General features: G+C 30.7%; 1 protein-coding gene across 9 annotated transcripts in view; it reads right to left on the bottom strand.

The window, feature by feature from the left end:
• Nucleotides 1–287: 287 nt before the first annotated feature.
• The window catches only part of LOC143239861 (uncharacterized), a 40,582-nt gene continuing 13,935 nt past the window's right edge, over nucleotides 288–26,934 (bottom strand). For 4 of the 9 annotated variants that reach the window (XM_076481474.1, XM_076481456.1, XM_076481463.1 and 1 more), the window contains 5 exons: nucleotides 24,098–24,346; nucleotides 12,772–12,925; nucleotides 7,302–7,525; nucleotides 2,678–2,819; nucleotides 288–1,402 (listed from right to left, as the gene is read on the bottom strand). In XM_076481474.1, coding sequence (XP_076337589.1) covers nucleotides 1,064–1,402; nucleotides 2,678–2,819; nucleotides 7,302–7,525; nucleotides 12,772–12,925; nucleotides 24,098–24,346 — 1,108 coding nt within the window. In that variant the 3' untranslated portion in view covers nucleotides 288–1,063. Of the gene's footprint in view, nucleotides 1,403–2,677; nucleotides 2,820–3,757; nucleotides 3,925–7,301; nucleotides 7,526–12,771; nucleotides 12,926–24,097; nucleotides 24,347–26,934 lie in introns of those variants that run through there. The other 5 variants (XM_076481488.1, XM_076481483.1, XM_076481511.1 and 2 more) reach the window with 5 other exon arrangements.

The following is a 26,934-nucleotide window of genomic DNA, read 5'->3' on the forward strand; positions in this document are numbered from 1 at the left end:
GCAAGTGGCTCACATATAAAACCTTTGGTGGAATGTTATCTGGTTTTACAATTCTTTGAACTTCCCAGTTGTTTCTTAATGAATGAACGTGGTCACCTTGTTTGACCAAACTGTTAAGGATGAAGGATAATGGTTAAATGTGAAACATGAAGAAAAAGTAGAATTCAATAACTTAGCCATTCCATAATAATAAAATATTAGCCTTCCTTGATTTACAATGGTAGATGTTTTTAAAAACTACATTAAACAACTACATTTCAGTTGACTGACTAATTACATTTGTAAAGGATTTAATATTATTTTTAATATTTATGTTTATTACAGTTCATATATATTTGGAAATTTACATAATTTATATTGTTAAATTTGTATTCCATGATGACGAGAAACCCACTTAAAGTAAAAGTGTAATCTCAAGATTGGTGTTATCGGTATTAAAACTTTAATTAATTTATATCAGAACACCATGAAATTGAGTTTATAACATTTTACACGTGAAAGGAGAAATGATAGAATGATCATAGATATACTTTCCATGCACTGAATACTGAATCAGTCAAAATTATGTATGATATAAATGAAAACTTATGTTGTGGATATATCAGTACTAAAAACAAAAACTGCCTAATTATAAGACTAAACAAGACTTTTCATTTCCTCATTTATGTACTTCATTAAGTTTTACTGATAATTTTATCAAATAAAAGGGATAATTTATGCCATTTCAGATTTCAAATACAAATCTTGTGTATATCATTTGGTTGTGGTCATTATATCCTATTGAAAACAACACGTGTTAATCATTTACAACTAAGATTTGTAACATACAAAATATGAAAGAGCTTATATTAGCTTACAATAAATATCTAGTCCACATTTTTCATACATATAATTTCTTCATAACTAGATAAATATTTCTATGCATTTTCAGTTTATTCCAACACTATAACTACTATGCATTTTCAAGTATGTAGTGAAAAAAAAATGTTTATTTGTGTATTATTTAAAAAAAACAACAACCATAACCACAGCATTAAAAACAATGAAAACATAATATACATATTTACCAAAATTTAAATTGCACTGAATATTTGTATAAAGAACTTACTCCTAAACATAAAATTGAACTGTAGCAAACAAGGATTATTACAGCAGTCAATGATGAAGTATACAATGTCTGAACACACATGTTAACAGCACCAGTTGCAACATTAGCAACCAAAAAAAACAACAATGCATTTTGACTGACAGCCTCCACTAATATGGTTCTGTATTGTTCTCGTTTTTCATTGTTGGACATCAGAATGGTTCTTGGTCCCAACATCAATTTTTGTGCTCTTAATAAACAGGTCAAGATTACTTCGGCTAACTGAACTGCCATAATAAAGAGGTTAAAGGCAATCTGAAATGATTTGTAATTCTAATCAAACAGGCACTGAAATGCTATAAATAAAAATTGTTAACTTTGCATTATTTTTAATTAAACAAGAAAACAACAGAAATTATTACATATTTTAGATTTTAATACAAGTAACACATACACTAAAAAACAAAAACATTGAAACTAAAATAACATTTATGTAAAGTGTGAAATTATAAAGATATAATTTTAATGTACAAGTGAATAGATCCTGGTAAAATTAAAGTATCATAAATGATGGTATTCATAGAAGTCACTGTATCACTGCTGAAACAAAATATACGAATGATAAATGATGTCCTTCTAACATGAGTACATATATATAAATTGTGATCAAAATATTTCAACAGTTTCAAGTCAATGATCCAAACAAAAAGTAATAATAAACTTCAAGAGTTTAATGCACAAGATAATTCTGTCATCATAAAAGTTTAAAATTCAAAAGTACAATAATGCTGCCCTTTCTCTTGGTCAAGTAAGTTTAGAATACATTAAAATTAACAATGTATGAGCCAAATAAGATTGTTAAAGTTCAATACATGAAATGTTTATGTATAAAATCATGTTTCAACTAAAATGTTCAAGTTGTTATCAATTCTGGGTAAGAAGTTAACACACAGGGTCACCGACAAAAACTGTAATGTTTTCAAACTATACCCAAAACTCGAATGCTTTTTAATTCCCGACTATCCTTCTAATGAACAATAATTAACTATTTGAAAATGCTCGAGTTTTGCATCTAGCTTGAAAACATTAATTTGTTATCAAATATACGAACCACCATTCGGGGAAGTTCTCCATGTACAAATAACCTTGACAGAAATTTCAAGTATAAACTGAAAACTGCATGTATCTTCAAATAATTACCTAAAATGAGATGTCTTCAGACACTACAAAGTCATTGAAACTGACCAAAACAAATTTAATTTATTCTCAAGTATCAAATAATGAATGTTTAAAAAATAAATTTGTAAAAAAATTAAAATAAATTGCTACAAAAGATTAAATATCAAATGAATTATATCTCATTTGTCTGGTTCTTGTATGTACTATTTTAAATTATTTTGAATAATTTTCCTTTATGTTCCCTTATACTTTATATTTTTGCTACCACTACCTTTAATTTTTGTCCCACATACTTTTTTTTTCAAATTATTTGTCCATACTTCACATATTTTAAATTAAATTTTACATTTTAAACAAATTTAGACATCCTCTCAAAAATTAAAAGGCAACAGAAGACAAAATAAATCTTACCATCCACAAAACATATGAAAGATTTGTAGTTCTTCTTGAACAAGGTTCTATGTTTTCAACAGAAAAGAGCATAAATATCCAAAACATTCCTCCAGCAAGTAACAGGTAACCAAGGAAAATAATCCACTCTTTTAATGTATTTCTGAAAAAATAAATATGCATATGTTAATAACATACTGTATAAGAAAATTAATACTGAAAGATCATGTGTGAGTCTAGAAATAGGTTTTTTTGTGGCCCATGAGGGTATTTAAGGGCCATACATGTGGCCCATATGCTAGTTTTGGTAGACCACTACAACCCTAAAATATACAGTAACAGCCATTTCAAACAAAATTCATATAGTTTTAATACAAAAGAAAAAGTTAAAAAAAAACACCAATAACTTTTTTTAAAGTCTAAATTTCTTGACAGAAAGTTAATATAAAATATTACTATAAACTGTAAACACTTACACCTCTTGCATTACAATTTTTCTACCTAACACTTGTAGTATTATATAAAAGTACAATTGCTTAACCTTCATCAGTACACCTGGGGTCCATATGGACCCTGCATATATTTAATGATCATAATGAAAGTTTGTTTCTGTAATCCCTTTCACACATATTCAGTGTAAGCTCAATGTTTACTGATAACAGCTTGCATTTGAACTGCCATATTATTTATCATTTCAGAAAATGGTCCAAATCTCCCAGTGAGTATTGTCCTCAAGCTCATTAACAGTTCGAGGATTGGGATAGGCATAAATTCTGTCTTTTAAATAACTCATGAAAAAGAAGTCTGAAGGAGACAAATCAGGTGAATATGGTGACCATTCCACATCGTCATAAAGACAAATCAGGTGAATATGGTGACCATTCCACATCGTCATAAAGACAAATCAGGTGAATATGGTGACCATTCCACATCCTCATAAAGACAAATCAGCTCCTGTTGACCAGGTTAACTATCATAAAATAACTGAGGAATTTAAACTTCCTGTACAATGCAAACAATCTTGACATAAAAATAGAAATATTCACATAAGAACAGAGTAGCTCTAGCATGATGGGGCTATTTGGAAAACAAGGTACTTACTACCTTTGTGAAAATTTCCCAGACCAACTGACTTCTTTTAATGATGATACCAAATGGCCTCCATACTTTCCAGACTTCTTTTTATAGGTAATCTAAAACCTCAGGCTATTAATGAGATCAAGGACCTTTTCTGCCAGGAGATTGAGACATCCCACTGCAAACATTCCCTGAAGTCAGGAAGAATATGTCAATTTGAATGCATGTTGTTATCAGTAAATGTGGAGCCTACATTGAACATGTGGTATAAGAAGAGATTATGCAAACATAAACTTTCATCATTAGTCTTTAAATAAATGTATTTATTATCTGATAATCACCAGATCTTGTATTTATATTTTTGGAGTATAAAAAATGTGTAAATTTTTTGGAACACACTATATATTATCTTTCACATACTGTAACAGAAATATTTATTTTTATCCATCACATGATATCTAAGAACAATTAGTTTTATATTAAAATCAGTTTACTTAGCTCGAATAGTCTTGTGAAAATCTGTATGATGAATTTGATGGAGTGGTATTAATCATATTTATAATTTATTACAGTTTTCTTACTAAACTGTATAGGTAAGACATTTTTATGTACAATAATTTAAAATTAAAAATGTAACTTAACCCTAAGTTGTTGTACTTCAACATATCTATTATATTATAGGCCTTTAAAAAAACATAAAGCTGCATATTAGAAGATTAATCTCATGCAAGAATAACTAATTAATTGAATGAATAATTAATTAGAAAATTTCACTGATTGCCCAGTTTTATGAATATTCAGAATTTCATGACTATTCCGTAGTTTAGAATTATTATCCATTGAACAATTTTAAGGAGACAGTTTTGGTAATTTTATTTAAAGGCATTATTATTCAGCTCTCTCCATTTAACTCAGCGAAATGTTTTATTTCTATTTATTTAGTTGGTTTTTACAAACACTCAACACTACAAATACACATCCTCCTGCAGTCTTGTAAGTATAATTTTTACCGAATAGTGATAGCACTGCCTGAAAATAAGTCGTAGTATATGACACCTGCTGATAAATGTTTTTGAAGAGAAAAAAATGGTACACTCTAAAATGAAACAAAAAAATCAGTTATATTGGAAAATGTGTATGTTCCAAGATTTGGAATAAAATAGAACAGTTATTTAATCACCATAGTAACTAGGGGTTTGAGGTTCTTATATGTAAAAACACACTAGCAATAAGTTGTTACTGGCTGAATGAAAAAAGAAAAACTAACTGTAAAGATAAAAACATACACTAAATGTTGTCAGTGAAAACAATATTTAATTATGGCATTAAGAACCATGAAAATAGAAATAAGACATTATAAATAAGGGAAAAAATATGATGAATTTAACACAAATAAGTGGTACAGTAGTACTTTCAAATACAAGATAGAATAAAAGTAATAACTGAAGTGAAGTTTTCTACCTCAAGTGACAGTTATAAAATAGTCTCACACACATGGCAGTGTTTGCTAAAATACAACTATCTTTGAAATAGTGAACATCACCCTTGTCTGTGTTCTTCTGCAGAGAGTAACTTCATAGACAGATTTCTTACTAGGATTTACATAATTTTGAATTAAAACCCTATCAAAGATTAAAAACTGTGTCATTGTGTTAAAGATACATACCATAAGATAGTAAGTTAAATGATGCATGCATACCAATGACATACATTGCACACAGGTCTTGATCCAAATTGTTATTTAGGTCGAAACAAAAAGTAGTTTGGTGATGTGAAACCAACTCAGAAAATAGTGATAAAAGTCAAAACCATTTTGTTAAAAAAATACATTTTTTTAACAAGTGATTTGCCTAAAAATCAATTTCATACTGATCAATATCATCAAAATGTTTATCATCTAATTGTTGTTTTTTTGTAATAGAAATGGTAAAATCAAAAAAAGAGCCTAATTATTAATGAAAGTACTGATTAAAAAGTTTCCTTTGGTTTTGTTTCTGGTAAGCCTTGTCAGAAAAAGAATATTTTTAATGGCAGAGAGTTTGGTTTGTTTTGAATTTCGTGCAAAGCTACACAAGGTCTATCTGCACTAGCCATCCCTAAGTTAACAGTGTAAGACTAGAGGGAAGGCACTTAGTCATCACCATTCACTGCCAACTCTTGGGCTACTCTTTTACCAATGGATAGTGGGATTGACCGTCACATTATAATACCTCCACGGCTGAAAGGCAAGCATGTTTAGTGTGACGGGGGGAATGGCAGAGGGAGAACAAAAAGTAAGTAAATTCATTTCTCCACAAATTTAGTGTTAAATGGTTTTATTAATCAACTCATTCGTATATGAATTTTAGTATGAAGTATGATATGAATACTGTCTGCTTGTGATTTACTATAAGTATTGTACTTGTCTGCTCCTGCAACTACCTTGTAAAGTGTAATTTCCAGTATTCAAAAAGTCACTGAATACTTCTTTCAGCACACACACACACATATATACGTAGACGTAAATGTAGAAAAAAACATGTTGCTTGAAAAATTACTTTTCAAACGTTTCTTCAGTATTGCTAGTCTTTTGCTATAAAAAAAATACTACCAAAGTTCAAAGTGTTTTGTATAATGTTGTTGGTGATTTTGCATAATGTGTAGAATTAACTATTCTTACTTGTATGAAGGAAGCCTTTTACTTCATCACCCAGCAAGTATCTTCTCATTCTATAATGTGACAACTATCAATACAGAACTGGTATAACTATATGCACAAATATATTTTGTTTCTCTTTATGTTTACATTACTTATGCAATTTCTCTTCCAACATAAAAATCACATTTGTTGAAGATCATCTGGCAGGGCTAGCTATCACGTTTTTGATGGGAACATGCTATCTATTGTATTAAATGACCTATTCTTAATTGTAAAATTCATGAATGGCTGAGCATACAATTTTTCCTGTTGAAAGAAGTATAATTTTGGCTAAATATTTTTAAAAGTTCCATGCTCTAGATATTTCTAGAACTATTGTTTAACTTGTTATTCAAATGGATGAAACAACTGAAACTATAGACAGTATTAAAGTAATAGAAAAAGAGGCCTAGCTATCCACCCAACTTCACTGTATATGGATAGGAAGGAACAAACAACGAGTTTTTAGTGTATGGATTTACTATAAATTTGAGGAATTAATTATACCACATACAGAACATATGAGAAATCTGGGCTCCCTCCTACATTTAATCTTTGCATACTTTAAGAACAATACTATTACTTAAATTGTAACAAAAATCATAGAAACACCACTCATATTTAATTTCAAAGAGAAAATAAAAAAACATACAAAAATATGAAATATAGATTATATTTTAGTAACAGCACAATAGTATATGTATTATTTAACACCATCAAAGCACCAAAGTTTCTGAGGTGTCATTATAGGTAAGCATTTTTGCACATCTTCATAAAGACTCACTGCTAAAAGGTAGGGAAATTGTTCAAGGTAATAACTACTACACAATGTTTTGATTAACAAGCATTAAGACAAAGTATTACTATGTAACAAAAATGCTTAAGTTATACCTTGGTTTAAACAGCAGTTTACCAACTTGTACAGCAGACACATATATGGAAATATAACCAAACAGTGACCACAAACCCTCTTTATTTGCGTGAAGGAAGCCATTTCTTTCATCACTAAACAAGTATTCTGTCATTCTATACTGTGACAATAAGTACTGATACAGAACTGGTACAACTACATGCACATACACAGGGAGTGCATTTAGAGATATTGTACATAATACCTGAAAAAGAATCAATATTTTCAATTATCTTTTTCTTCTAAGTGGTCTCCAAGATATTTCAAAATACTGTATAAAAGGCTACCAAAGCTATAACTTATACATTTCAAAATTTCTGAATTGTACCTTTCTTACAACAGAAAGCATATTAGTCTTACATAAGAAAATAAAAACAAGCAAATAATTACAGTATTAAATGTTACCCAGCTATAAAAGAAGAGAATTGAGCTTCACATTACTTCAAGTTGATATCCTTAATGAATATTACTTCAAATTAATATCCTTAATGAATATTACTTCAAGTTGATATCCTTAATGAATATTACTTCAAGTTGATATCCTTAATGAATATTACTTCAAGTAGATATCCTTAATAAATTAAAAACTTCAGTTTGTTGCAGTATGTGTTCTGAGGCTTAGCACAAGTTAATCTGACTTTTATTAGATACACAAACATTAAAAACCAAAAGCACAAGTAGAATGGCTACCTAGAGAGATAGCCAGACTCAAAAAATTATTTCCATTCTTTTATGAAAACATATAAAATGGCTGTATAAAACAATTTACACTATAGTACACGACAGAACTAATGTCAAACATTTCACACAAACACAAAAACATGAGTCTTCAAAACTCTACACATCTTCTCCCAAAAAAGGAGGACATTCACTTGATTTTTTGTGTCAGTACAATATGCATGGTTGTATTAATAAATTCATGTCTAAGACTAAAAGTGCAGTCATTAAGGTCCATACTGATAATGCATGTCTACATGTGTATGTATTTCTGTATATTCCAGAGAATTTAACAGTATTTTAATATACCATATTATTGCATAAATTAGTAAACATACTATTTTTCAAATTTAAAAATGGTGTTTTTTAGAACTGTAAAATGTACAATGTGTATTCTAATGTACCTGCTGCAATACTGAAAATCATAGAGTGCATAGTGTTATAACTACAAAAAATAAGCCCCATGCAAGAAAAGTAATTGGGTCCTCTACATTTCTTCCCCTTCCCAGTAATTCTTAAGTTTTTCAGGCCCCCTTTTGACTTAGACTGCAGGGGTATGCTTATGCCACTTGTGTAATGGTTGTTTGTACATTGTGCATGATGAGCAACCAGAATAGCCAATTCTTTTCCAACTTGCATGTATTCAATCAAGAACGTTTAGAATTTCTTGCTATTGACAACACAGTTTGTATTTGTCTTTATGTTACATACCTGTATTGTATGGGAATGTTATATATTTATGGCATCACTCATCAGAGTTCCAGTTAACCCAAACTCCCAGATCCTACAGGTTTTGATTCATTTTTAACTCACCATATAGTAACCTAGATGAGTTAAAAGAACTCAAAAACCCTAAACATACTGTGCAATAAATATCATTACAAGAACGTTTTCTGTATTTCTTTGGTTTGTTAATCCAATCTGTGTTGATGAGTTTTGAACAGTCTAAACTGCAATCCACAGCAGAGGATACAGTGAATCAAAGAATACATTAGACCTCTACATTGTAGACTTTGATTGATTAGAATTAACCAAAAGCTACACAATGGGCTATCTATGCTCTGCCCACCACAGGTATTGAAACCTGGTTTTAGTAGGGTGAGTCTGCAGACATAATGCTGTGCCACTGGAGAGCACATTGTAGACATTAGATTACTCATTATAGTTTTGAGTCAAGAGTCCAGAAGATAAAATATATGGCATGAATTTACATGAGGAAAGAGTTCATAGTGGACGTGGATATTATGTGCAGATAGAGACTTGAAGAAAGTGTATGCTGTTGAGAACCCGATTATAAAACATCAGGAGTACCTTCAAAACATGCAGATTTTGATGATATAGTATTAAATTCAACTATTCTTTGGTAAGGCTATTTATTTATTTATATGAAGATGTGTAATGGTGATAAATGTTCGTAATGATGCAAATTTCAATTATATACTTGTGGTTCTATAGATGAGTAGAACCTTTTCACAAAGTCATTTATGTGTGTTGTATGACATAAATGAATCAATAAGTACAATAACAACCACATGTGAATAAGATATTTTTTCTGAATGTTAAGGCCCTGTAATAATGAGAGGAATTGGGGCCTTGTGTTTACTACTAAGTAACTGTAAATATATGTAACTTGAGAGGAAAGCAAATATAACCCTGTAGCATTTTTATTTTTAGGATATTTCAGAAAGTGTTGTACATATATTTCATATCCATACTTTTATTTTACTTTCATGATGTTCTAGTTTATCAAATATTTATATTTTCTTTATTAACATATTTATTATAATTATGCACTATTCTTTATTAAGGGATATTGTAATTTTGTTTACTGTAACCACATGATTTTATCTGTTGTGATTTGTGTATTAATTTCTGTGTTAAAAGGGTCAAAGTAATTTTTTGTAATATTATGTTAAAGGATTTAATGTTAATGTTGTACTCTTGCATTTGGAAACAATACAAGTTACCTATGTTTAAAAGCATGTCTTTTGTGTTGTTTTACTGTTAATGAACTTTTTTTTAACCCTTTTGGCACTGAATAAAATATTTTAATGCTTGGCATGGCACTGAATATATATTTTTGATACTTCAACTAATTATGGTATCAGTATTAAAAGCATGATATCTTGGCAATAACTCAGCAAAAGTCCCTGAAATATTCAGTGATTGTACCCAATACTATATATGTTAAATTAAACACATAAGAGTAACAGGAATAAAGGAAAACACCCTGATACACAATGAAGAAGTGCCATGTAAAGCACAATAATTTATTATAAATTGTATACAATTTGTGCAGCAGCCCATCGATAGTCTTTGTGGTAATGATATATCTCATGGCATGGTAAAAAGTACATGGGAGATTGCACTGTTTGCAGAAATAATTAGTCTGCTTTCTTTTCCATTCAGCTGTGTATCTATCCCTGCAAACAGTACAATCAGGTTTGTGTTTTTGTCTTCATATTGCCCAATACTATGTCTTTCCACAAAGTGCTGACCTTTATCAGTACTTGGTCTTCCTTTTTGTTTGGCTTTGCTGACATATCCCTCCAGCAAATTTTGAATAATCTGCTCTCTGAATAGTCTTGGAGATACTGGGTTTTCACAGTTGCTCTTGCAGTCTGCACAATATATTATATATCCGTTAACAAGAACTAGCCTTGATCAGTCAGTTTATGCAATAAGTTATATCACCCTAACTACACCATGTGCTTACCTTAAGCAGGGGCAGATTCCAGGCCATGAATGTCTTCATTATCACTCTCGTCCGTTACAAGTAAGCTTTCATTATCATCTGGCTCAAACTCTTTGTCACTCTCTTCATCGTTACAAATCATACCAATTACTTCTTTAATGATATAAGCTATTCCTTTTGGCATTGTAACAACGTCATAAGTATCAACAGAATATGCAAGGAAGGCATCTTCTAAAACAACGAACAGTATGATCTACACAGGCTAGAAAACAAAGAAATCACATGACCTCCGGTTTAAATACCTGCTGGGAATCCCAAATAAACAATGAATACACATGGTTCTGGCCTCAAGTGGGTCTACAGGCCTGCGTGATTATGATAATTAGCCACAAGGGTATGTTGTTTACATCTTGTCGATGAAGATTGCCTGCCTTGCTGAGCCTTCAAGTCGACTGAGGTCGCTAACCGCGCCGAAAGGGTTAATATGGTTGTATGTTTTACAAAGAGTTTTTCTTTTACTATAGGTCACATAGTTAATTGAATGATATGTACTTTGGTCATATAGAAATAATGATTATAATCTGTTTGTTAAAAGGTTATGCAAAACTATATGTAAGGTAAATGTCAATTTTGTGGTGTTTTATAAAGGGTGATACTACTATGTCATATCAAAGGTTTATAACATTAAGAGTCATTTCCTTTTCCACTGTACATTAAACCAAGATTTCTCAATTTTTTACACATCAAGACCAACTTTGGTCCAGTAGTAATGTCTTGATGTGCAGTTGATGACTCATTAGTTCTTTCACCAGTTGTACTTAGCATTCAAACTTACTGTTTTGTATTATAATATGGTAAAGGAACAATAATTTAGTTATAAAGTTATTCACTCTATCATCTACTTTATGCTGATACTTAATGCAGCCAGGGTTGTTTTGAACATTGGTGACCTATAACCGTACATCTCACAGACATCCAGTATAAAATTAGTGTTAGACTATTCCCTCTTAAAAGGGGTAGATGATTGTTTAAGAGCAAAATATTGGGCTATCTGCTGTATATATCACAGAGAATCAAATCCCATATTTTAGCAATGTAAGTTTGTAATCTTGCCATTATCTTACCAAGTAATGTTAATGGGTACTTTGTGTGTGTGTCTACATATATGAGTGCATGTAATTGCTTCAAAATATTCTTAAATGATTTCAAGAAAAAAATGAAGTTTTGCTACATGTAAGCTTTTAATAAATGACATATTACTTAAGTGTTATATTAATATATATGTACACAAACAAAATTATAATATATTTGGACAAATTATCTGTTAATTATTTTAACTTCTTGATTAATAACATCTAATATACATATACCTAATGCACTTACAAAATATTACATTAGTAAAATACAGTGGTAGTAGTTTTATTACATGTATACAAATTACCAGTTAGTTTCATTGAAAACAGATGGCTTTTAACACAAACACGAGACACAACATAAGACACTTCCCAACAAGCATTTGAGCTTTCTTATTGACAATATATTTAGTAAGTATCTGCAATCATAGTGGGGCTTAACCATGTGGCAGTAATAAGTTGTTTACTGGTGCTGAAATTGTCTCAGCCTTCCCAAAATGTAGAGTGCAGGTCCCTCACTGGGAAGAGGATGGCACAGCCCCTAACCATATGTATTCTTCCATGGCATTAGTTCTATTGTGTACTATACATATACATTCTTATCTATCTAATTTTCTTTCACAAATGTCTAAGCTTATAAATATAACAAATTGATGAACAAATTGTGAGTTACACAAGTAAGATCTCTTTTCACCGATTTTCCATCCTTGGATTTCCTTTAAGTTTTCAGTTTTTAGAATACAGTTGGATTTTGCTGATGAAAAATAATAATAGTTTCCTCAAATTTAATTCTGAGAGTACATAAAAACTGCAGTATCAATTAAAAAACAAGTTTTGATTATGACTGTACATTAAGTGAACTAGTTTAAAACTTCAAAAATACAATTTCAAAATAAAATATACTACCTTGGTAAGTCCAAGAGTAAGAAAAAAATTCCAGTGAACTCCATACTCTGTAACATGTTCATGATAATTTAGAGCTTTAATAGCCACAAGCCTTCCAAAACCCAAAACAAACAAAGGACAAGAAGACAGGAAAGTTTTGAAAACTGAACTGCATCTATAGAAAGAAAAAAAAAAAAAGTTAAAAGGTTCCCAAGTATTTACAATGTATTTTTGACATAATTTTAAAGCTTCAGGGACACTATGATACTATAATATTGCTTATATTTTGTTCCTAATGACTGAAAAATGTACACAGTTATGTAAAAAAATAATCAACACTGACAATTCTAGCACTAACATAATTTATTTAGTTGACCATCTGTTTTTAATATAAATTTCAAACACGTATTAAAGTATCTGATATTTAAAGCATCAGTTTGGTTATTATATCACTCATAAAATTCATATACTCAAGAAGTTTTGGTTTTAATACTAAATACTTAAGTCTCAAAATATAACATCTCATGATATTCTGGTTTATAATATATATTTAAATACATACACAAACAGATGTAGGACTGGCAAATAAGACTAAATTAAAAATATGATTTTCCCTTTTAATTAGCATTTGTTATGACAGTTCATCCTTAAAGCTTTATTACTCAGCAACAAACAACAAAATATCTTGAGTGAGAAAATTTATTATAGACAAGTGATCTCACTGTAGATAGAAAAGTTAACACTGTTGTTATACTTTGATAATAATATGTCCACGTAAGTATTACAATGGCCAAACTGTCAGAAAAAAAAAGATAAAAATGTCATTTATCTATCTTAATATGAAATAAGTTTACAAAGTGTCTGCAAATAACCTTATAATGCATTGATTTAATTCTGCAATAGTATTTTATTCAAGTAGAACGTGAAAATTAACAAACTTATATGTTAGCACTGTTAAGGGATTTATTTTTTTATACAGTTCTTTACACAACCACTATTCACATATCTGTTCTGTTTCTCTCCAATGGCATATACAAACAGTATCTTGTATCACGTGTCATTATGCAAACATTACATTGTCCTATTACACTATAAACACTGATATAGATCTACACATAATTTATACACCATAAAACCAAAATGAACTTATAAAAGCAATCACAATGAAAATAGTTAAAAACTGCTAGACATAACAATGAAAAGAACAAAGATATCAGAATGAAGAATGCAGCTACATGCTGCCAAGTCATAGCATTCATGTCATCTTCATGTCAAACGTGACTTCAGCATATATTCAATTTTATGTATTGAAAAGAAAGTACAGTAAAATGACATGCTTCATGACTTTGTCATAATACACAGTTTGGAGTACAGAATGATTTATAATACCATTTAATACTGAAACTTATGGTTTCTAAGAATAATATGATAAATTATATATGCAAGAAAACTAATTAGAAACAAATGTCTTATAGGTAATATCTATCTGTCCTGTTAGTTCCAAAACTGTGAAGGTTCACAGAAAAACAAATTCCTAAAATGCAATACAAATCAACCCCTTCCCAATGGATCAGGGGTCAAAAGCCAAGTCATTACATTTGTTGACTTGCATTTAAAATTTTATCGAGCAGCTATTTTATGAATTTATGTCAAAAAGTTTGGAATCAAATTGTAAATTATAATTCAGACTTTAATATTATATACAAGTTAATTTCTTAATTTAATGATAAATATTAAAATAGCACATCTGAATATAGATTTTAGTGAGTCACATAGTATGCTGAATGCAGTACTGTTTATGATTATGTGCATGTAATGTCAAAATACTAATTCTGTAACTTTGTACAAATCAGGAACTCATTTTACTCATATTGACAAACCAAAATATAAAATAAAAAACTCATTTTTTTATTTTGTTGAGATATAACTTATGTACTAAATTAAACAGTGGCCCTGTCAACTCTTTCCATTTTTTTTTTGAAATAGTCTATTATATACAGCTACTTCAATACATAACATGTGAATAACCAATCAACAGCTTAGTGTTCCCATAGTGATTTTCTTCACCATTTTAATTTTTGAAAAAGTTTCCACATTCTTGTGATCGCAGATTTCAATGAAATAGGTTGTGTCTTTAGTCTGCTTGAAGTTTCATATTTTATAAAATATAAATATGTTTCAGTTACAAAGGTTAATAAATTATAATGGAATTTTATGGTAACAGTGTAGTTATTTATGATTTTTTGGTTATTCCACTGTCTACATGAAACCTAAAAAGCTTCATTTGATATCCTCCATGTGCAAAATTTTAAAAGGCTTAGCAATCTTTGTCCAGTAACAATCAAGTACAAAGATAGTAGTGAGAAGATATAATTGTTTGCTTTACTTCCAGACTTATTGTTTTTTATTTCAAGAAAAATAAGTTTAATAATTTATTTCTAAATAGTAATAATCTGTATATATAATGTATAACAATTGAAATATGACTCTATATTACAAAATACTAGTCCACTAAAACACAGCTACAACAGAAAAGACTAAAGGTCACTTTTATATTATTGGATACATAACATGAGTGCACATGCACTGATCAATGCAAGTTATGTAATGTTAGGTAGACATGACTGGAAGATCGATATAGTAAAAAGATTAAGTTTTTCAAAAAATAATGGCAAAATTTTACATGAAAATTTTAGTCATTTATAGGGATAAGAAATGTCTTTTTTATGAAATCATATATACCAATAAAAAACTAAAGCTTTCTTCTATACTTTCCTGCTTTTATTCTTTTCTAAAACTTTATTCCCAATATTTTGGACCCTTACAACTAATGATGGAAAAAAGTTGCACATATTTTTTGCATGAATTCAAAATGCATTGCAAATAGCTTGCAATATCAACCGAGCATGGCATGAAGGAACCACCTCCAAATGTACAGTACAGAGTTGATTACAAAAGTTTTGTAATGGAGATGTGAGTCTTAGTGGAAAGAAATTCACGTCAAACTGTTTGAGAAATGGCATAAGAAATGGATATTGGCATTTTCACAATTTCAGACCATCATGAGCAAATTGAAAAAGTGGGAAAGATTTACAAGTGGGTTCCACACTAACTCAAAGAGAATCAAAAAAATTTGCTGTTTTGAAGTGTACTCTATGCTGATTTTGCCCCATACAAATGACTCATTTCTTGATCAAATTGTCATCTGCAACAAAAAATGGATCCTTTACAACAAAAAAAGTAACTGCTCAACTGTGACGAGGTGCCAAAACACTTCCCAAAGCTAAATTTTCACCAACGGAAAATTATGGTTACTGTATGGTGGTCTGCAGCCAGTATTATCCATCACAGCTTGCTCAACTAGGGCCAAAATATCACTGTGAAGGTTTAGTGTCAAGAATTTGAAGTAATACATAGAAATTTGTGTTAAAAGAAAATACCAGCATTAGTCAGTTGAACAGTACTAATCTTGCTTCATGATAATGCTCGGCCACACATTGCTCAAATGAGGCTCCAGTAGCTCAACAAATTGGACTACAAAACATTGCTTCATCCTCCTTACTTCCCACACCTGTTGCCCACCAACTACAACTTTTTCACGCACTTTGACAATTTTTTACAAGGCAAAAGATTCAACAACAGACCAGTAGCAGAGAATGGCTTTAAAGAATTTTTTAGTTCTAGGGCATCAGAGTTTTATCATCATGGTATAAATAATCTTCTATCTCATTGACAAAAGTCTGTGGATTTACTAGGTTTCTATTTTAATTAATACAGGTGCTTTTTTTTTTTTATTTCTTATTAAAGTTAAAACTTAAAATCCACCATTGTGTTTCAAACAATCAAACAAGGACTTATGCTACTTAAACTATACATTTGTATTTTCATCTTACAATATGTAGTCATTCTAGCATGAAAAAAGCATAATTTATATTTATTTCCTAACTTTCTTTGTGATAGATCCCACAGTTAAGAGCACAGAAAATAACAAAATGTAGAGTTTTACTTTAAATTAACATTTGAAATGTATGTATAAGATTTTAGAGATTATGCAAAAAGTGTTTGAGATTTTGAGGAAGAAAATAGTTTTTTAATCATAACAAAATCACTTTGCACTCAGACTAGTAATGAAAGACTGTTTTCACAAAAAATCTTTACTAAAAGTATTTCATTAAGAATCTTATTTTTTGTGCACAGAAAGCTTGTAATCTTTACTAAAAGTCTTCCAAATTTGTGAAGATACATATGCTTTACCAAAAGTTGGAACTGAGCCCCACAGACCCTGAAGATATACAATAATCAATGGCACTGCTGGCAATCTGATCCAACAGTAGAATCATTGGATACAGACAGAATCTACTCTGGGTGCCTACTAAGGTACTGATTTTGGGGTCTGGACCTACAAATAGAGGTGGAACTATGACCCCCCATAGAAGCAAAAGAAATTTGAGCTTCCAATGACAACAAGGAGAAATGAAAAAGACTAATGTTGAACCAACATGCATGTTAACAAAGGATCCAGCTTTTTATCCATCAAGTTGGTTACCCTGAAAGTCTTTCAACAAAGTGAAGTGAAAAGAAAACACTATGCTGGAGTTTAGAGATGCAAGTCCATAGACAACAGGAGACAATGATATATTCAGATTAACTACAACTCTGCTTTCAAACCCCTGAAATTTGAGGATCTATTAATTGAGAGTCAGATAATACTACCACCTCGTGGTGGTAGGCTAGATCACTCAAGTTTCAACTAGTCAAATAATGCATAACTGTCTCTTCACATGACATATACCTTTCAGTATGAACCACAATATACATGGATGAAAAGAAAACTAAAATTTTCACTCTCAAACCTTTTGGCCATCAAGTAAGGTGTAAACGCAAAAAAAACTAAGTAAAATTACAAAACATCACACTCAATAAAAACCAACAGAAGAAAATAAATCCAAGACAGCTTAAACCAAAGTGGCTTCCTTTCAGAAAATTATTATTATTACAAAAATCAACTTAGAAATCATAGTTAGCATTCAAACTATCTACAAACAATCATAATGCTTGGAAACCCATTAGTGATGCTTTGTCAAGAAAAACTGATAACATTATCTGAATGAGGTGCTTATATACTGAACCAAGATAGAGGGAACATTGACATAAATGGAGAGTATCTTGAGAAATCTATTGTTAAGAGCAAATGAGTGGGGTATAAAAGATTGGTACAAGCAAGAAAAGAATCAGATGAATGCTAAGGTGGGTAAAGAAAGAAACCCTGGAAGTGGAGTAATAGCTCTATTTGGGGGCAAAGATATGTATGTCCTGGAAAGACAAATAATATATTATTTTTTAGTTTTTGACAAAAATTTATACTTAATAAACATTGAAACCTAAGCTATGTTTAAACTAGCAGTATGAAATTTCATACACATACAGATGTATACACAGACTGGTCAAGAAAATGTCTAAGCAGACTAGTCACATTTTCTAAAGATATTTTTTCTCTTTTCTTTCAATTACTCAAGCATATATATATAATGTCTTACCAGGATCAGATAGCTAGAAGTTGATAATTGCCATAGAATTCTTCAATTCTGCATATTCAAAGTAAAATAGAATTCAAAAAATCTCTGGATGAAAAGTAAACTAAGAACTTCTACTCACAGTTAGTTAACTTGTCAGAGTAAATGAGGCATACAAAAATTGTTTTGAAGATACCATAGTAAAATTCCACACAGTTGAATAGAAAGGAAACCAATAAAATGACCAAGAATAAAAAGCCAGTTTTCAAATATTTTCCTGAACATTTTATCACTCAAGCATAAAAACATCAATTATTTTAGAACTCCGTCTTATTGTCTGATTTACATAAAGTATAAATATTCACTCAAATTTACTACATTTTATTCTCAACTATTAAATAACTACTACATTAAGTAAGAGCTTTTATATATTCTCATTCAAAATACTAAAATACTGAGCACATAAAACCTTTTACAAAACAAATAAAATGCTAAAAGTAAAGAAGAGGTAGATGCCTCACTGTCACCAAGAGACAAAGAAGCAAAAATCATGACAGAACTTGCCAGAAAAGTGCAAATTAATGAAGTGTATAGGCACATAACTCACTGAAGAGAACACAAAAGAACACATCCAGAGGAAGAAAGGAAACAAAATAAGTGAAAGACCCCAAAAGAGACAGAACCTCACATGCAAAAAGAAAAGGAAACATGAAAGCCTTAGAAGCTAGAAGCTCAATATGTTGGAAATGTAATGGAGAAGTTTTAGCCTACCCAACAAATGAGGATTTACAGATAAATCAGATACCAAATGTAATACTGACATATAAAGCCTGACTAGTCTACCCAAACAAACAAGACTTCTGATGAAAAAGGAAGGTCACAGCAGATAATCCCTCCAAGGATAGAGCTAGGACATGGTAAATGTCCATACAGTGAAATGCAAACCCAAAGGTTCCATTCTCCATGTGAAAGCCATTGAGACTTAACTGAAAACCAAGATATGTTCTGAAAGAAAACATGGGAGAGCCACTGGTTCATACTGAGTGTGTCTACGATGTACAGTGTAAATTACTAAGATCCCATTGGACCAAAGTTGATGATTTGTTCCAGAAACAACCCAAAACAAAACAAAGGTATTTTAACTCTATAAAATAATACACCCTGAATAATTAAATCCCAGAAACAAAGATGATAAGTGAACTAGGCATTAACTGTAAAACATGGTAGAGTACATTTTCTTAGTAAAGCTGTCAGGATAGCAATTCAGAGCCACAGAAAGAAAAGTTAAAGAGATGAACAAGCGAAAAAAAAAATGTAACAACTGTAGACATGGTACCAAAACAGGAAAATTAACTTGCAAAATCATGTGGATACAATTTCCAGCCCAGTCCATTCACTTTAAAGAGTCCATAGTTGTAATCTTGAAAATATAGTCTTTGCATTTTGATTTAACTTGTTTCTGTCTCTTTTTTTTATGAATACTGTTCTCCTTTTTAAAGTAATATTTTTTAATTATTTTGTTTTAATATGTTTTAAGTTCTTAATACTATAAGACAATATTAAAAAAACAAAAGCACCTCAATTTTACCTAGTATAAAAATAGTGATATTTTCTCTCTAGGCATTCCTTCTTCTCTTAATTTATTTACTACCCCTTTGAGAAGTATGAAGTTATAATTTTCTTATAATGAAAACAGATTTCCAATAGATAATTCCATCCATTCATAAGATTAGCTATTCTCATCCAGTGCTTTCATCTATATGCAAATTTTTTATTTGTACATGCACAAACCTTCTGCTTCCCCCATGGAGAATGAATGATTCCAACCTGTCCTTATGTAAATCATCATGTGTCACTACTCCACCAACTTCTCTATACACCTCTTTTGAAGTTTCACTCTGAGGTTTGGTAGAAGATGCAAGCACCAGTGAAAAGTGATGAGGAAGGGTAGAAAGTCTGAGTGGAGCAAAGTACCTTTCAGAAATATATTTTAATTATAGGAAAACTATAACTTCTGATATGGTACTTCCATCATCACACAAGATTATTTAAAATCCCACACTGATTGAGTGGCAGGCCTGGTGTGAGGAAATGACAGAAGTATCCCCAAAAATCATCTGAAGGTTACCCTGGAAATGAGAGAGCCATATCCAAATAGCTGATGAGGAGAACCACACCATTTCTGAATCAGGTATACTTCTTCTCCCATCCATCAAAAGTGTAGTAGATAATGGTGTGAAAAGAAAGGAGCACATCCAAGTGGGAGAGAACTGTGACAGGACAGTGATCCAAACTGGGTAAATATACATGTAAATCAATCCCACAAGGTATAAAAAAATGGGTAAAACAACAGATGTACCTCATACGTGTACAGTGGCTAGGGCTAGAGGGACCATACATGGGAAGTCAACCACATCAAAAACCCAAAACACTAGAAACCAACACTCACGTGTGGGTTGGATGAGGATCATACCATGTTCACCTCAAGTTCATGAGACCATTTCAACTCATGAAAATGACACTTTAGTTTTGCTCTATCAATCTATGGACCTGACTTCTGGAATTGGAAAAATGTCCATATAATGTGAATCAACCTCCCAAACAGAAAAACTGACTGGTACTATCCAAAAAGCAACGACATCCTCAGATTAAGATACAGCGAGGGATAGCAAAAAGGACAGAACCAGAACAAACCTCTTACCTTCACTGTGGTCCACAAAACAAAATGAATATGATCAAGAGACAAAAACAGACATCCATAAACTTGTGTGAGGACTTATGTTGATTGGTTCTATTCTATATCCAAAACTCAGCCACAGGGTACCAACATCTGCACAGGGATAGGACGAGGACTTCCAATTGAAGGGTAAACTGCATTTTGACATCTTACTCCTCTGTGTGTATATACTGCATACTGACGATATCACATAATTTTTCCCTGCAGAACATCACTGCCCTACTCTGCACTGAAATACTATTGTCATTTCTGTGGAGAACCCTATCAGGAATGTGCCTCCATGGTCAACCACCCCAGCAGCTTGGAACTGAAAAGTGGGAAGTACTCCTGTACTCCACTAGATGAAAGAGAGGTGAGAACACAAAGATTTTGAGGAAATCATCACCTGAGGATAATTTTCAATTTTGAAAAGCAAAACACATACATTTATTCAATACAAGGCATTGTAGGGATGAGCAGCTATTCCCTTCTGTTTAACTCATGCATGGTTGGTACACAGTCTGGAATGAGCAAGGTTATGAAGCAAGTGCATCATGAGGTTATTCATTTACAAGTGATCTTATGGAACACCCTATCTTACATTAAACAATGCAAAGCCATGGATGATAAAGTGCAATTTAACATGGCTGTACAGTGCACATTTCAAGTTGATAAGTACCTAGTCAGGTACCACTTGCTACAGAGCAGGATCCAAATAACGAGTAAATGAAGCAAAACCCCATGAAAGGAAAAGAAAGTATGAACATAAACTTCCCCAATCAAAGTCACACTGAAGCCTGAAAAACAGACTCGGGTAAAAGACGAAAACCTGACAAAGAATAAATCGCAATATGGTGTAAATAATAAGAGATGAATGTATAAGGTGTAGCCCACACAGCCAACTATAGGATTTCCTCCAATGAACAATGAAGATGAGATGCGAGGAAAAAGGTGAGGTGTTGAGTATGAGAAATGAAATCTAAAAAGACCATATTAGGCCTAATTGACTCCTCAGACAGGACAAAACAGCAAAATCAGGAGTTGGAAATAGGTGATCCAAGTCCTAGACTGCCAGAACAGGCTCAGCTTATTCAGGAGAAAATTGGTGAGATCAACCCATATAACTTCAATAACTTGGTGAGTAAACAAGGATAAATGTTCAACAAATTACACCTGCAACCAACTCCAAATATTCCGTGTGTTGCTGTAATTCAATAGTATAATGTGAGCTACATGTTCGCCAAGTGCTTTACTACTGTGTAGCAGTATATTAGTTAGACATAGTCCATACGGCAATAAAACAATAAAATTTAAGCGTATACAGACATGCACTGTTATGGATTTAAAGCTATTTACAATAAAAAAAATGTAGTTTCACGATACAATCTGAAGTCATTCTAGAAATTCAAAAAATAGGTAATTTAGATTATTTCATATTTTTCTATGGTGGTTATGAGATCAGTCAAATTGACCAACCTTGTACAGAGTTAGAACAGAAAAAATAATGTAAAATATAAAATTTAATGAAAAAAATTGTTTGATATTTATTAAGAAGGTTTTATAGATTACACAAATGAAATATGAGAATTTTCATCTTGCACTGAAGAAAAGTATTTTTAATCTTAACATGAAAATCATTTTGCACTCAGAACAGTCAACACTTTGACTCCATATAATCATGGAGAAATGTTCAGGGAGAATAGTTCATTAAACATTCTAATTTTTTGCCTACAAAAGACCTTTGATGTTTGCTAAAAATACACAGAGCATATTAAGTTATGGTATGAAAACTAAAAAAGCTAATTTGTAAGCAAGAAATCAGCTGATCTGTTTAAACATGTAACAAGAGTGACAATAACAATGGGAAATATTCATGTAAAAAAAAAGTATGTCATGGCTCTAGAGTACATCCCCCAAATGTTCATAATTTCTTTAAGAAGTAATCACAGCAAGATATGAAACTTGAATCTTTCTTTCTTGAATTGGAGTTCTTCTTTAATGAAATATAAGAAAATTGGAAATGGTTTGTTAAACAATTATCTACTTCTTGACCAAAAAGAATGAATGAACACACCAGTATTGAGGGAAAGAATGAGTTTTAGACATACACAAAGTGCTCATGAGGAGTATTGTAAATAAAGGATGTGTTGCCCTCACACTGATGGAGAAGTATAGTCTAATACTGATTGCATCATAGAATGGTGAAACACATGCTATTACATGCCAGAGTGGAAATTTTATTCAAACTCTTGGCAGTGGAGTAAGATATTAGCAATCTTTCTGGTTTAGAGGTAAGTGGCATATCTGAAACTAAAGGATTTTTTTTGGTTGTATATGCCAAGACACAATGAACTGTCTTGCTCTGCTGTAATGCTCTATAATATTGTACCCATTCCATCATACACAGGTTTTAACAAATTAAAAAATCCAGAAAGATATTCTATAAAACATCATATGGACACAGAAAAGCAACTTCAAAATTCCGAATATGATCATAGTCTAGAATATCAGCAGTCAGTTGAAAAATGTATATGCCATAAATAAAAGTGAACTCCCAAAAAATATGTTTCATCACAGAAAATAGCAGTACCTGATTTTATTCACACGTAAAGTGAAATATAATCCTTTACTAAATTACTGAGAGTATTTAAGACCCATCTTAGTACAGCTTATAAGAAAAGACTGATTGGATTTACTTTTCATTAATTGATGTAATAATGAAAGATGAAAATAGAACATACTAGCAGTGTTTTAAGTTGACTTTACTTTTTATGTAGATGTACTTGTATATTGTCAAATCACACAAGAGGCTAAGTTGTAATATTCAAAACATGTTAAACAAAATGACAAGTATCACCTTTACTTTAGTATCTCAGTTTACGTTTTCAAAAAACAGTTCTACGTTGAACAATTTATTAGCTGAAATGGTGAATGTTCACATTCCCAAATTAGAGTAAAATATAAATAACATTTTCCTGGATAAAAAATTGTTTTCTTCTTATATATAATATAACAATGTTTCTAATATGAGAATAATGCTTATGAAACTTAATTACAAAAAAAAATAACCTAAAGTGCATGACTTGAAAACAATTAATTAATAACAAGAAATTCTTACTTATTTTGATTTATTTTTCCTCTGGCTTCTGGAGCTACTAATCCATTCATAAACACATAACAGCCAACACCAACATCCATTAAGCTCCAACCAAATTTTTCAGTTTTAGCAAATTCTCTTGGAAAAACTGGGAAATCCACAGCAAGTATGCTAATAACTGTTAAAAGTAGTACATGTGCCCTCATATTAGTAATGAACTGGGGCTTGTCTTTTAATTCTTCACATTTGGCAGTTAAAAAAGATGAAAAGCTGTAACAACAAAAATTAATCTAAATAATTAAATAATCCAGACTTTTTATTCAAAGTATAATCATTTATACACTGCAAGTATTTATTATTCAAATCATTGCAAACTGTTCCATTTCTGATCACTTAAGCTTTGCCTTCCATTTGGTAATGAGTTCTTAAATGAGTTTGAATAAAAAATACTTGTAGTGTATAAACAATTCTATTGTGATACAATACTATTGTTGACATCAATATAATGAGAGAGCCAGCAAGGAATTAATAGAAAACATCAGAATAATATGCAATTATTATAACTGATATAATGTTGTTTTGAAGTAATTCAGCAAAAAACTTAATGAATCAATGATGGGAAAATAATACAATGTATTTTAACAAAAAATCTACAAACAATTAACTGACTCTCCCTGTCACAACTGATGATGCTTTTTGTGTCTCCACATCTTTTGATATGTAATGTTCCTTTAACAACTGTAATGTGCTTCTTTATCTAGAATGTGGATGTTCTTCTATTCATTTTCTTGTTTATGCAACATTTGGTGTTCATTGTGTTACATACATTATGTATTATGATTTTAAATAGCTGAAAATGTTAATTATAATTTAGAAGTTAATTAAATGTCGATATGTATTTAATTTATAACATATGCCAACAAGACTGACACACACTTTTTTCTTACTTAAAACAAATATATATTTAATACACAAACAACAATACAATTTCTAATGATGGTTATTACAAATAAGTATTTATATACAAAAGTTTTACAAACTCACAAACAATATTCAGTCTGCTGTCTGGTCTGGAACTGAATATTTTATCTGCATTCCAGGTCTACAACAAGTAAATTAATTTTATGTTGATGCATAGATACATTTCAATTGACAGGAATGCTGCTAGCTCAATTTTTGGCTGGCCTCATGCAGTTTACAAACTTACTTCTCACAGAGGAAGATAAATATCTAATGTCCTCATAGAAAAACTAATGTCTGAAGTTAATTCTATGAAACTGAACTGTTTGTAATGTTCAACATCCAAAACATTCCAAGTCAAGTACCTGTAGTTTTCTGATTAATGAGTTTTTATTGAAATTACAGCTTCTAAGGCTTATAGTATACTGACTGCAGCAAACGAACAATATTATACTGTCTATTGGTACATTGATTTATAATCTCTAGGAGAGGTTCTAGAAAGTTCAGTTAGCCCAACAATATTTGAAGATATGCTAGTGCTCTCACAAAACATATATTGTTGATTCTTACTCTTGAGAATCTCTTATATACTTAGAGAATAGGTTGGACTTGCACAATATACATTTAACAATATAAGTTGCATACGTTTCTAAATACATATATAAATGAAAGAAACATATATATTAAAATAATATTAAATCCATTACAACTGATAGTACATATAATCTTTATTTCAAAAGGAAGCAAAGGTTTCTTGATTTCCTGAATATGATACTTTTACTAATATTTCTTGTTTTACCATTATATTCCTTCTTGTAACTAAATTTTAAACCATAAACAACATCTCTTTGATACTGTTATATCACTGAAGTTCTAATTTTCACTAGTTGATGGGTTCTTGAAAAACTTTGAAATCTTATGGTCAAATATTATTATGTTGTGAGAAAGGCATGTTAAATCTGTCTCATAATTATTTACGTCTACCAATCTCCAAAGATTACATTAAATAAGCAAAAAATGACCAGGATATATTGCATTAGTGGAGTAAAGCATTTTCATTATTTATTTACTGACTGTTTCTCACTTACATTTTCAGCCTGTATTAAAAATATAGAAAGAAGAAACTGAAGAAAAATTTAAAAATTCATCTGTTAGTAAGCCATAGTTATATATTATGTAAACACATTTGAAACAAATATTCTACACAGCAAATATAGTTATGAAGGTGTTGATTTAGTCTTTTATGAACCCTTACATTATCTACGTGAAATAACTTCAGGTATGAAGTGTTTTAAAGGTTAACATTTTAATAAACCTGTTATTAAAAGTGCATTTCTTGAGCTAAAAGAAATTAAAATAACTGACAAAAATAAAAATAAAGAACCTTAACTTTGACACTTCTATGCCCACTTACAGACATTTGGATTTCAGCATTTGAACTTTACCATAGCCTAACTGACATTTCATTAATAATTTTACCATTTCTAATGGTGTGTGTCATTCTTTAGAGATCTACCAAACACACTGTTCATCAAAGCTTAACTAGCAGTGAGTAGGTGAAACATGTTTTTATTGAACTGAGAACCTTATAAAAATGATTGAACATGTAGAAATTTACAGCCAATAACATAGCTCCTGTACTTTGTAATCAAAGTATAAAAAAGCAGAAAAATAGAAAAACTTAACAATTATCCTGAAATAAATTCATTCTGAATGAAACATTTTGCAAAAATTAGAAAAAAACTGTAGTATTTTACTAAATACTGAGCTATCTCATCCTGCAACTAAATACCATTATCAAAGGTAAATATTATAAAAAATACTGTTTGAACATGTAAAGAATTCTTCAATGTATGTTTATTGGTGAAGTGTACCTACCAATTTCATCATTTTAAAGA

The sequence above is a fragment of the Tachypleus tridentatus genome, chromosome 2, assembly GCF_004210375.1.
Source record: "Tachypleus tridentatus isolate NWPU-2018 chromosome 2, ASM421037v1, whole genome shotgun sequence".
In the NCBI taxonomy this organism is placed as follows: Eukaryota; Metazoa; Arthropoda; class Merostomata; order Xiphosura; family Limulidae; genus Tachypleus; species Tachypleus tridentatus.